General features: G+C 40.7%; 1 protein-coding gene across 1 annotated transcript in view; it reads right to left on the bottom strand.

Annotated features, from left to right (window-relative positions):
- The window catches only part of DST (dystonin), a 476,155-nt gene that overhangs the window by 72,968 nt on the left and 390,572 nt on the right, over positions 1-12,615 (bottom strand). The window contains 3 exon segments of the mRNA XM_044917613.1: positions 1,782-1,948; positions 4,501-4,671; positions 6,275-6,436. Of these exon segments, the coding sequence (XP_044773548.1) occupies positions 1,782-1,948; positions 4,501-4,671; positions 6,275-6,436 (500 nt within the window).

Raw genomic sequence — 12,615 nt, 5'->3', positions numbered from 1 at the left:
CTTAATCAACTGGTCAAAATTGGATTCAAATTTTAAAGACCTCCTATAGCTACCCCCCATGGACTGAATAGGGATTCCTACTAACGCTGTGTGTCAGGTATCTTCTCTACACCCCCCCTCACCCCAAGTACAGTGTCAGGTATATTTCCCAAAAGGAACAGTTAATATTTAGGGATTAAAATATCATGAAAGAAGAAAAATATTCTTCAGACTTTTACTTGTTTGAAATACACTTATATAATTTGAAATGCTTCTAGAAAACCCATTGCTTCCTCAGTTAAAAAAGGTACTGTGAAAGTGAAAACCTACTTCCCTTGGGGTCAGTTTTCGCCTAGGGCAAGAGATTGGGCTGCTCTCTATACTGAGAACCTGACTCAGTATCAAATCCTGGGACCAAGAGTTGCTGTCATAACTTTTTATCATGTTTGATTCTTAAAGAGTCACATGATTTAAGAAACTCACTTTCTATGGACACCAAAGGAATTCTAGAAAATTGGCACATGCTAGTGAATACAATTTCTGTATCATTTTATCACAAACTACATATTCCTATAGGTCTTAAAACTTTCAGATGAAATACATTTGATGTTTAAAAAATGAATAAAATGACAATAATATTTTTGACTTCTGAATTATTACTACATTCAAACATCCAATCATCTAGAATCGTGAAAATAAATTATTTTGCCACTAAGTTTAGTTTACCTTGATTTAAATTGTGTGTGACTTTATTAAACTGTGTAGGAATCATAATATGACCACTACCCTTCCACTTAATACCATTGTGAGGAAGGTTCAGGACAAGAAAGCCATTGTGGTAGTAAAGCAGGGATCTAGACATTCATTCATTTATTTTTTACAAAGTACCTAGAGTATGTCCCACGGCAGCCAGGGCACAATGTCCTAGGCATTACACAGAAGGAATAATCTCCTGACACATACTAAAGGTCATGGAGCTTTTAGCCTCCTTAGGAGCATCTTACTCTATGGTCCTACAACTATAATTCTATTCCGATATTCAAGATTAGACAAATCCTTCTCTTCACCATTGTAGTTCCAAAGAAGGTAGCAATTTATGGAAATAATCATTCTGTTCAGTGGTTCATCTATTTTCAACTCAACCAGTCTATGTGGCTATGGTTACACTTCAGTGTAGCTACTACTCAACACTGGTCAATGTGATGCCAACATGGAGAATGAAAAAATGTAATTAAAAAACAGTTTGACTGCATGCCCTGCAGACCATGCTCCAGACCTCTTAGCCTTCACAAACACCACAGCACCCTTCCATCTACTTCGTTTCTTAGCTAACTCCTACTCCTTTAAAACACAGCTTAACTGTCATTTCCCTCCCCCCAGACTCGGTTCTTCCTTTATACGCTTCCACAACACCCTACATTTTTGCTCTGAAACCTAACATTTGTCTTTACTTTCCAATGGCTATAAAACTCTACTAGACTGTACCCTGAGGACCAAGACGATCTGTCCAGCTCACCTCTATGACCCAAGGCCTTGCTCTGTGCCTGATGCACAGCAGACGGGCAGTTACTATGTCATAAATAAATTACTCCTGAGGGAATCATTTTTCTTAAAATAAAGAGCTGAAATTATTTGGTGACTCCAAGACCTTGCCATTAGAGGAACGAAGAGAGAGGCCCCATGGCCCCTGCTCCCTGTTCACGTACATGGTAAACATAGGAAAATGACGGTTTGAAGAAAAGCATTATCAAAATGCAAACATTCAGCAGGAAAGCCTCTGCTGCTGGAAGTATCTAAGTTACCTCGTTTCAGCTTCATTAAGCAATGCCTCCCATCTACTATCCAAGAGACTCAGCTGTTTCAAAATCTTCACTTTATCCGCAGGTTCTGCTGCTGCAGCAATTTTTTCTCCTTCTCGTTTGATGACGTCCACAGTGGATCTGCGGTCGTCCAACAATCTTTGGAGAAGCTTGAGACAGAACATTCAATACCGAAAGCAAAAGGGGTGGGGCGGGGGGGAGTAGAGGAATAATTGTGTTAACTAATGGAAAACGCAGTCTAAGTACTTTTCATACATGACAAAAAATACGTATTTTGTATGGATTCACATAAAAAAGAAGTAGGATTTTAAAAATAACTCATTTTGTTTAGTGATTCATTGCTATTGTGTCAGACACTGTGATTGGGGCTTTTCATAGCAGATAAAACTAATATTGATAAGGCCATTAAGCCCATTCATTATTAATTTTTTTAATATAAAATAATGGGGTGGAAGGTGCCGCTGAAGGATAACTGCACTGCACTGGAAGTACAAAATCCCCTTTATTGTAACGAAATGGGAACCCTCTAAACCTTCAGTGATCACCTGTCCTACTGAGACAAGATTATTATAAATCATTACTGTTCTCAACACCTTTCCCCATGTTAAACAAACCATTATAGACAGGGGAGCTGAGACTCAGACCAAGTTCACAAGCTAGTGAGGCTCAAACTCGAGGCCCCTGCCTCTCTTTACTAGGTGGAACTAGCTCCTAAAATCCTTCATGAGGCTGGAAACTCAAAAAGAGCCTCAGAATATCATCTCCAAAAGGAACAGAGAGAGGGTGGAATAAGTCAGAAATCCCCAAAGCTGGCTAAATAAGACTAGCATTTCAGGATTTAGCAGCAGAAAAAAAATCCAGTTTAATTCTAAGCAAATATTTCAAAAAAGCCTTGGATGGAATGTTTGACAGTAGCCAGAACTCAGGATTACCTTGCTCTAATCTAATCAAAACGATTCTTTCATGAGTAAGTGCTAAGCACAGGGACTGTGTTAATAACAGGGAGGAAGGCACAGGTATATGAAATGCTAAATACTTCTTCACTGCTTCCTTAATCTGATCCTGACTGATAGTTAAGGATTAAAGAAATGCAGTTACCTCGAGGTAAGAAGCTAAAAGAGTATCCTCTCACTTTCATTTTGGGACCACCAAATCAGGTGGTAAGAGGAACATGTTTAAAGAGAAGGGGAAGACATGCCAACTCTCTTGATACAGGTTACAGTCATTGTAAAATCAAGGTACAACAGGTGATTTAGGCAGTAAAGAGAACTAATTAAATGGATTACTTCTGATAAACTTTAATAGCAAAGCCTCTAGCAATTAAGAAAGCAAAATCAACAAATACGTTCTGTTGGCTAAACATAGGTCATTGACTTTGGGAGAATAACAAAGGTCTAAATTAAATACTGAACGGTAGCAGTTATATTATTATATATATTATATTATACTTATTAAATATACATTACTTTGTTACATATTATATATTACGTATATATTATTTAAAAATCATGCAAATGCAATGTGTTTCCTGTTATATTTCTATAATCCTTATCTCTAAATCTATTTCTCACAGGTTAATTCCCAATACCCTAGAGTCTTCAAAGAATTTTTAGAGAGAGTACTGAATGTCAAAACTAAATTAAACCTCTTGATCCATTCCCTTCTTTTTAAAGTTCCACACAGGAAAAATCTTACCAACGTGCTGTGTGCTAGGCCCCTCCTATATGCCATTTCAAGTCATGGCTGACAAATTGTCTGAAAATGTCACTAAATGCTTCCTAACTGACCACCGCCATCAGGAGCACAAAATTTTTTTTCTTTGTTATCATCCCTCTAACAAGTGGGTCTTTCTTTCCAACTTGGTCTTGTATTAGTAGTGTCAAAAGACACAACAGCATATTCCTTAGCATATACGAATCAAATATTTGCTTCTTCAGCACAGGCTGAGCCACAAGAAACCGCCTGTATTTAACCTATAAATAAGGAGTGAGAAATACAGGCCTCCAGTCAGGGAATGAGTGAGTCACAGGGATGAAAGGCACAGCATAGGGAATATAGTCGATGGTGCTGTAAGGCGTCGTATGGTGACCGATAGCAGTCACGCTTGTAGGGAACGTAGCATAACATAGAGATTGTTGAATCACACTATATTGTACACCTGAAACTTATGTAACTTTGTGTGTCAACTATACTTTTAAAAAAAAGCCAATTTCATATAGATCGATCTAACATATAATGGAATGGTATTTCTGCCAAAGTCACCTTTTCAGTGAGTGAGGTTTTCCTTGACTACCCTATTGGAAACTGCACACACACACACACACACACAACTCCACCCCAGCACTTCCTGTCCTCCTTCCTTTCTCTGGCACTTCCTAATTCTTCTTTATTTATCACTTGATAACTTATCACAATTTACTTACTTCTACTGTCTCCCCCTCTTCCTCCCTGCCCACTAAACCTTAAAGTCAATAAGGAACATTCATCTTTTCTATTTAGTGACTATCTCCAGCACCTGAAACAATGTCGGACCCCTGGCAGATGTTCAGTAAATGCTTGTTGAATGACTGAAAAATAACGTCTAGAGCATCAATAACCAGTCAACTAGAATATTCTGTTAATACAAAGAGAGTCACGAGGAAAATTTTTACTCTCATTACGGTTTGACATGAAACACAACACAAAAGTATCGCTGACTTACCTTCTGCTCTTGTATCTGGGCCTTCACCACTTTGAACTCGGCTGACGGGGGCTTCTGATTGGCCATCAGCTCCTCGGTGTCCACCATCCAGCTGAGCAGGGACTCCAGGGCATCCTGGAACCGCCCACAGTGCAGCAGGGCCTCCTGCAGCTGGGCTGCTCGCTGAGCCACCTGCAAAGTTGCAGTTGCATCAACTTGTTTACTTGTTTCCTAAAAAGTGAAATTTGCCCCCCAGCCACCACTTTTCACGCTCATCTTCCCATCTGGGCACAAATTTTCTTTTCCTTTTCACTTAAAATCCGCCCAAAGCATTGACAATGGGCAGGACTGTGGTGGAAAAGAGTCAAAGTCTAGCAATCAAGCCAAGAAGAAAAGGTTTCCATCCCAAAGAGTAATGTAAAAGATGAAATCGTTGAGATTTTGGAAATACCAAATACATTTATGGTTAGCCATGAATAATTCAAGTATTATAAGGTTACTGAAACAATGCCTAATTCATTTTTATCAGTATCCTTTTGATGCATTTTTTATTTCCTACTGGTGAATATTTTAAGACTAAGCTAAAAAAAAAAACTATTATAGTAGAGAGAAACAGATTTATATTTTGCTAAGCAAAATACCTGTAAAGTATCCGATTAAATTCTGCTAGCTCCAAGTCCTAGAGTCCTTTTTTGACAAACCAGGGCCTTTGTACTCTAGTAAATGGAGTCTCTGTGTTCTACAGAGAGATATCCTATTGCCCTCCTCACAGATCTTTTTCTTCAGGACTGAAAAAGTAGCTGGCAAGGTATTTCAAGTACCATATAATGCATTTACACCTGACACTATATTCCAGCTGTGTCTGAAGGGCACTACAATACAAATCAGACTTTAAAGAATGATAAATGTACCTTTGAGATCTGGCAACAATTGCTTAAGGTTTCAAAGCAGAGAAAACTACGAGGACAAAAACCACCACCACCAGATGAGCACTGCCATCCCGTAACAATGTTCTGATCATTTACATCATGTGAAGGGCTGCCATTGTGTTTCAGCATTATCTCCTTAAGGTATCAGAGAATTATTCTCCAGGGTTTTCCCTCATGGACATTTAGAAAGAGGTGGGATCTACATCTCGTAAGTAAAATATTTAGAGTTAAGAGTCTATAGCGAGGGTGGTAAAACCTTTAGTCCAAGGCTGACAAAGAGACACAGTTGCTTTCACCTGCACAGGGTGACCTATTATACGGTGTAAATTAGTTGCCAACGTTTGAAAATTAGGTTTCACCAAAAAAGTGAGATGCGCAGTTCCTTTGAAAGTAAGTAGACTAGGGTATCAGCTTCCGGGGCACCTGGGTGGCTCAGACGGTTAAGCGTCTGCCTTCGGCTCAGGTCATGATCCCGGGGTCCTGGGATCCAGCCCCGCATCGGGCTCCCTGCTGAGCGGGGAGCCTGCTTCTCCCTCTCCCTCTGCTGCCGCTTCCCCTGGTGTGTGTGCTCCCTCAACACAAGGTCATGGATCACGGGCCCCCTGCCATCACACTGGCACTACTGTGTCTCTCTCAAAGTCAAGAGAATGCCAGGCAGAGTCCTACTTCACTCAGCTCACTTCTGTCATTATGCTGCCCACTGACCACCTGCAGGCATCTGAGTTTGGGCCATCCAGTTTACAGCAATATAAAAAGGCAGGCATGCGTAGGGAAGTTTAGCTACTAGAAATATGATTAGTTGTCACAACAAATGCTAGAGAATAAATAATCGACAGAAATAATAACAAAGGGGATGGAGAAACTACCTTCTTATTGAGAGTCTTCCAGCGTGCATTGACATCGTCCAGGTCATGCTCCAAACCCTGTGTGCTGGTGCTTTTAGCAGCACTCTGAATAAGGCCTTGACCTAACCAGTTTACATCTTGCTGCTTAACCTGCAAAGGTTCAATCTCTTCCTTTTGGAATACCTGTGGTTGGAAGAGCAATAATTTATACAAATTAGCTAACCACCACCAAATACAAACATTTGTTCAATTATCAGGTATCCAGTATTACAGGTAAAAATAACTTTTGTTATCTCAGCTACCTTATGAATAACAGTAAGAATAAACTAAGTATAAATTTATAATATTATCAAAATCACCCAGGAATTTTAAAGAATGATATTCTAAGTACCTTTAATCAGATTACCGATAAAACCAAGAAAAGAGTTTATCCGTCCTCTCTCTATTGCTTCATTAGCATAAAACTAGATATTTTCTATCATTCCAATTTAACTCTAGTGGAAAAGGTACGGAAAACGCCAAGGAGCAAAATGATAAGATGGGCCCGAGAAAAGCCTTACTGGGCAAGGAGCTTTATGAGCTCCTCTAGTGATACCTGCTGTTAGCAGGCAACTGCTGAAGTTTGAGACTCAAACTGGAAATGAAGGTCAAGAACAAAGTGCTGAGGGGAGCCAAGAGGCCAATCTATAGCTTGCCAGCGAGGCCAAAATACAGAGCTAGGAAAAGAGAAGGGATGTCGGCAGGCACTGCAATAGAATGGGTCCCTACCCACCCAGCCTCCTCAATGCCTATCAAGACGCCGACAGCCTTGCAAGAGCACAGAGCCCTCACCCCTCGGACGTGCTCACACATTTCATGTCGCCAGCACAGCAAGTCTGGTTACTCTCTGGTCACTGCCTTCACTGCCAGCCATTTGCCAGAACTCTCCCTCCGACTCTCAGTCCCATCCAATTTACGGTCCCCAAATGCCTGTAACTGGCAAAAAATCTCATGCGCTAGAGTAAAATGCCAGTTCCACGAAAGCAGAAATTTCTTTTCCTGATAGTGGTTCTATGTCCTGGAGCTACTACAGTACCTAGCATGTAATACGTACCCCATAATTATTTGCCGGATGAGTATCAGTACAGAAAAATTATATTTCCGTCATGGCGTGGATGACATTAACCCCGCAAAGGGATTATACTGATAGTACATCAACTCTTTCACAGAGATACAAATGTTTTAAATATAGGGCCTAAGAGATGCCATAAAGAAAATTAATTTAACAAAGGAAGGAAAGTCTCAGCTAGATATTAAGACAAGACAAGGTTTGGGGTTTGAGTCATTATACTACAGGGCACTATATAATATATCAATAGTCCAAGTAAATGAACAATTAACAGAATATATGAAAACATTAAAAAGGCAAATAACAAAATAGTACTTAAAAAATTACAGACACCTTATGGGAAGTAATTTTTAAAGATGTAGAGGCTACAAGAGAAAGTCTTCAGACTCTGGCCTGAGGCATGGCACTCAAGATAGTCCTGTGCTATTGCATGAATGAGTAAATTTAGAAATAGCAAACAAATAAAATGATCATTTCCCTTAAAAGTCTCCTCTCAGCTAAAAGCCCAAGTTTCTTCTTCTACATAAAATCCTTACAATTTCCACACTGGCTCATTGTTTCTCTATAACAGTACTATAAATTATAACAGTCAATTACACATAACCAAAGAAATAAGAACTCAAATCACTGAGAAAAAAAAAAATTAGCTTTCATAATTTTTTAAAATGTATTAAGTTACCTAGTAAGTCAATATAAAGTCGCAGCAAGGTGGTGAAAGTAGAATTTGGTACTACCATTCTACTTCTTTTCTTTACCACTTCTAGGAACTAACAGCTATGGATATGTTTTACTACTTACAGAAAAGAAGGGGGAATGGTAAGAAAGCGGCTACTTCATAATTCCAGGAACTTGCCAGGGAAAAATTCTACTCTCTCAGATAACGTTCAGGACAAAAAATTTAATATAACGTTCTAGTAAATTGTCTTCACCTCTGATCTTGGTTTTAAAGAAATTAATTTTAGCGTTGCATACCAAAGTAGGTCTGGGTGAGTCTGTGGTAATTTTCTGAAGTGCTACAAAAAAAACATGCTATGGGTTAAAATAGAGAACTACTGAAGACTCTATATATTCCTAAGAATTTAATTGCTTTCTAACAAATAAACTGCAAAATCCTCTACATAAAAAAAAAGGTGCTTTTAAGCTTTTAACCTAGTATGCCATTTAACATGTGCTCCAGGAAAGGGTAACGATGACTGGAGCAATTTTTTCGTAGGCTGGAAAGAGAACCTTTTTTGATACTGTCTAAATTCCTTATCTCTCAGTGGTAACAAATACCTCGGAAGAGAGGCTTTCCCCCTGATCTAACCCATAAACACACAAGCACAAAGCTTAAAATAAAATAAAATTACCTCTGAGGCAAAGTTTACCAGAAGAGCTTAGTAAAAATACCAAAATAGCTGAACTTCAATCTGAGTGGGAAGAAAATAATTACAGGCTTGACAAACAACCCTTACTTAGGACAAGGCTGCACCCTTTACTTTCTTACCTCATTCACCGCTCACAAGTTAGGAGCTGTAACAACTGCAAAACACAGCACAACTTCTCTACTTCCACATTCAGAGCTACTGAGAGAAGATTTTCCAGCACGTTTAAAATGTCCTTAATTTGAGAAGACTACTTCGCAGACCACAACAATATAATACTGTGTGTTTGTACCTCCGTGACCAGGCCTGTTCAACCTTAATATATCCAAAATAACTCCCCTCACGTGGCAGTGTCTTAAACCACAATTTGTGGGAAAGCCTAATAATGTTAACACGAACTCCCAGGGGAAGCATTCTAAATGCAGGGAAACGGCCACCACCTGCACAATCAACAGGACTCTAAACAGCAGGGCATACTCATTCCTCTAAAAAAAAATGGTCCCTAATTAATTTGTTATAATGACCAACTTATCAATACCTGGAACCTTGTAGGGTACTCGGCAAACCCCCGAAATAAAAGACTGGATCTGAGCATTATTAGAAACACTAGTGACCACTTTAAAACAGACCTACAAACTACTCGCACTGCAGAGTTTCACATTCCCGTTAATTACCTGAACTGACTGAAAGCCATTATAGACTGGGTCCAATATTCCTGCCTGGGCCCTTGCTTTTCGGGGAGCTGCTTGCTTTCTTACTGGTATGAATTTCGGGGAACACTTCCTGTGGACCACCTCCATCTCCTGGGCAGAAACGGGCACCTCCACTTCCTCTTTAGATGCTACGTTGGATTCTTCTGGATCATATGGTGTCAACAGTGTCACGTTTTTTACTAAACTGGTGCTACCACAACCTGCATCATTTCCCTCCAGATCTGTGAGAGAGAGATGTAAAACCTCAGAATAATCTTTCACCAGTTCCCTACTTTGTGCTGTGATCTGAGAACCTCCTGGTCCATATGTTTTCCCTTCGTCTCCAGGCTTAGAAATACACTGGTTTTCTCCATCTCTTGGCGTAATTAAGAGATCACACTTAACAGTGCTTTCTTTCAAATCATTCTGCCAGCAATAATTTTCACCATGGATTTCCCTTTGACCACTGACACATTTTGTTTCCTCTAGTGGAGAAACATCATGTAAAATCATTCTGAAATTTTCATCAGGGTGGGCACTTCTACATGAAAGCAATGGGATTTTCTGTTCACTAATGGAATAAACAGAAAAGAATGGTCTGTATTGCTCTGCTATATGGATATCTTCAGCAGAAGACAAGCTTCTAATTCGTGACTGGTCTCCAGTTAAAATGCCCTGTTTTTCTTCCCTCTCTGCTGGAGGGCTACATAACCCAGAGTCATCCTCCTCTGACGTTAGAGAATTAGTACCCCATCTGCACTTGCTGGCCTTGGTAACAGCATCTGACATATCAGTAGGTTCAACAAAAGAGCTTTCACTTTTGTTTGCATAATCCATAAAATTGGCTGGGACAAACATTCGCCATGACCGTCTATGTTCTTTCTTCTCTGCATGGGATTTGGCTTTGGGTAATCCTGTGGTTCGAATGATATCGCTATTTAACTTGAGCGCATCAAAGATCATCTTTTCATCTAGTTTGTTAGCTTCACGACCTCTCAGCTCAAATACACTGGAAGAAGCAAGGGCACCGTTAGAGCATAAAGAACTAACATCCAGTGTTCTGTGACTGTAGGGTAAAGTCCGATCTGTAAAATGCCTGGAAGACAGGCTACCCTTTGAACCAGAGTCTATCTGTTCATTTAGTCTAACAGTGTCATAGATTGACCGCTGTGGGACGTAACAGTCTTCGATATTTAGGTCCTCCTCTTCTTCACCTTTCCCTACACATGGGGGATTCTGACGTAAACAGTCTGGTCTGCTGAGTGGCTTCCCCATTTTGTAGACAGTTAAAACAAATATTGCAGCTCTTGTCAAAGAAAATAAGAAAGAAGGTAAAGCATCTTTCAAAAAAGTATACTTCTGACCAGAGCTATAAAGTGTCCTCAGCATAAAGACATATGCTCAAATAATACAGGTCGTGATCTATGAGGTGTTTATAAGGTCATCAGCATCATCAGTGCATCACTCTAAATGCAACTATCCTTTTACCTGGTTGTTTTTAAATGATTCTAAAAAATAAAGTGCATCAAGAACACAGAACAGAAATCTCCTTCCTCCCCCTTCCCCAGTCCCCCAAGTTCCCAATCACACACTCCAAAACACAGAAAACAAAACAAACACACGCTTAACAGTGGCTCAAACAATCAAAACATTCCATTGTCAGTCCATTTCCCTTTTTAGTCTAATTTTGCATCTGAGATTTCCAGGTTAAAATTTCCAAATGAGCCAGCATTTTTAACAGGCTGAATGTCAATATCGGTAGAACTCTGTTTAACTGTAATCCACTTAAGGATGGCTTGCAAAACTCCCATCTCCTTTATAAATAAACCATGCTTCAGAAACTTAAAAGACAAACACAGGGACCACGTATTGTTCAGATCAAGGCACAAAACAAATCTTCAGAGAAAAATAAGTTGTCTAACGCTGTTAAGAAAGTTAAAATCTTCTTTTACTTTTTTTGGGTGTAGCTATAAATAATCTTGATTCAAAAGGCAGTTTTTCTTCCCATATTAAGCTTCTTCGAGGCTACCCAAAGGAAAAAAAAAAAAAATAGACTTGGACAGCCAAGCCAGGACAATCCAGCAACCGTTTAAAGTAAACAGTTAGAAAGCACGGTGTACTATAATCTCCCCTTAAAAAAAAAAAAGTCATTTCCAAAGAGTCTTATCTGATCTTCCTTAAGGCTTATTCCACCTGAGGAAACTGCAGCAAAGAAGAGCTCCGGGTTTCCTCTAAGGCACAAGCAGCACAATTCACATTCAGCTGAAAACCGAGACTACTCTAGCCTTTGAAACTGACCAACTGTGGCCGCGGTTTGGCTTTCATTTCAGCTACAGCTGGAGAGAGGCAGAGGTGGCCGGTGGGGGAGGCAGAGAAGGAACTCCAGCAGGGAGGTCCTGCGCTGTCCCCAGCTCCTCTGGGCAGTGTGGTCCCCGGCAGGCATCCTCCCGAGCCAGGGCCCTTCCAGCAACGCCCTCTCTCTTCAGGCAGCAGCCGCTCTGTCCCTTTGCCGAGCCGCGCTCTGGACAGGCTGCTCTATGCTCTATCACTTCGCTGCTACGCCCTCCCGCGACTTAACTTCGCAGTCATCTTTTTCTTTGACTCCTGGCCTCCTCTCGGGAGCAGGCGAGCTGTTTCAGGGGGGAGGTACCTCGAGGCCGGGAGGCTGCAATGCAACAGCTTGGTGGAGACATCAGCGCACCTCAGACCCAGTGCCGGAACTGGGGAGAGGGGCCGCTCGGGTTCAGAGAGCCCCGAAATCCGACCAACTACGTAGTTCAAAATGGGGAGTGACCTGAAGGGCTTGCAGAGGCAGAACCTGACACCAGGGACTCCCTGAAGAAAGCCTTTTGTGAACGCCCGTCACCGTGCTCATTTGAATATTAAATGGAGGGGAAAAGGGCTAGACAGGTCCCTACCCTTCAGTTGAAACCACACCCTCAAACCACACCTCTTGCGCTGCAGTTGCAGACTCTGTTTCAGTAGCATTTGCGATGCAAAGTTCGGATCACTTTGAGTCCAGTGTTGAGTCATTCCTTTTTAAAGCCCAAGTTTAAGTCTAACTGTTCTCCAGAGTAAATTATTCCTGTGGGCACAGCCCTGAGCACTGCTGACATGAGTATCAGTAGTTACTAATAACCACACAGGTCCCTGGAGCTTAATGCAAGGCCCAGGCAAAGATCAAGGGCAGCCAGTGAC

Source organism: Neomonachus schauinslandi, chromosome 8 (assembly GCF_002201575.2).
Source record: "Neomonachus schauinslandi chromosome 8, ASM220157v2, whole genome shotgun sequence".
NCBI lineage: Eukaryota > Metazoa > Chordata > Mammalia > Carnivora > Phocidae > Neomonachus > Neomonachus schauinslandi.
The sequence above is the reverse complement of the archived record's forward strand: the minus strand, read 5'-3'. Positions and strand labels throughout refer to the sequence as shown.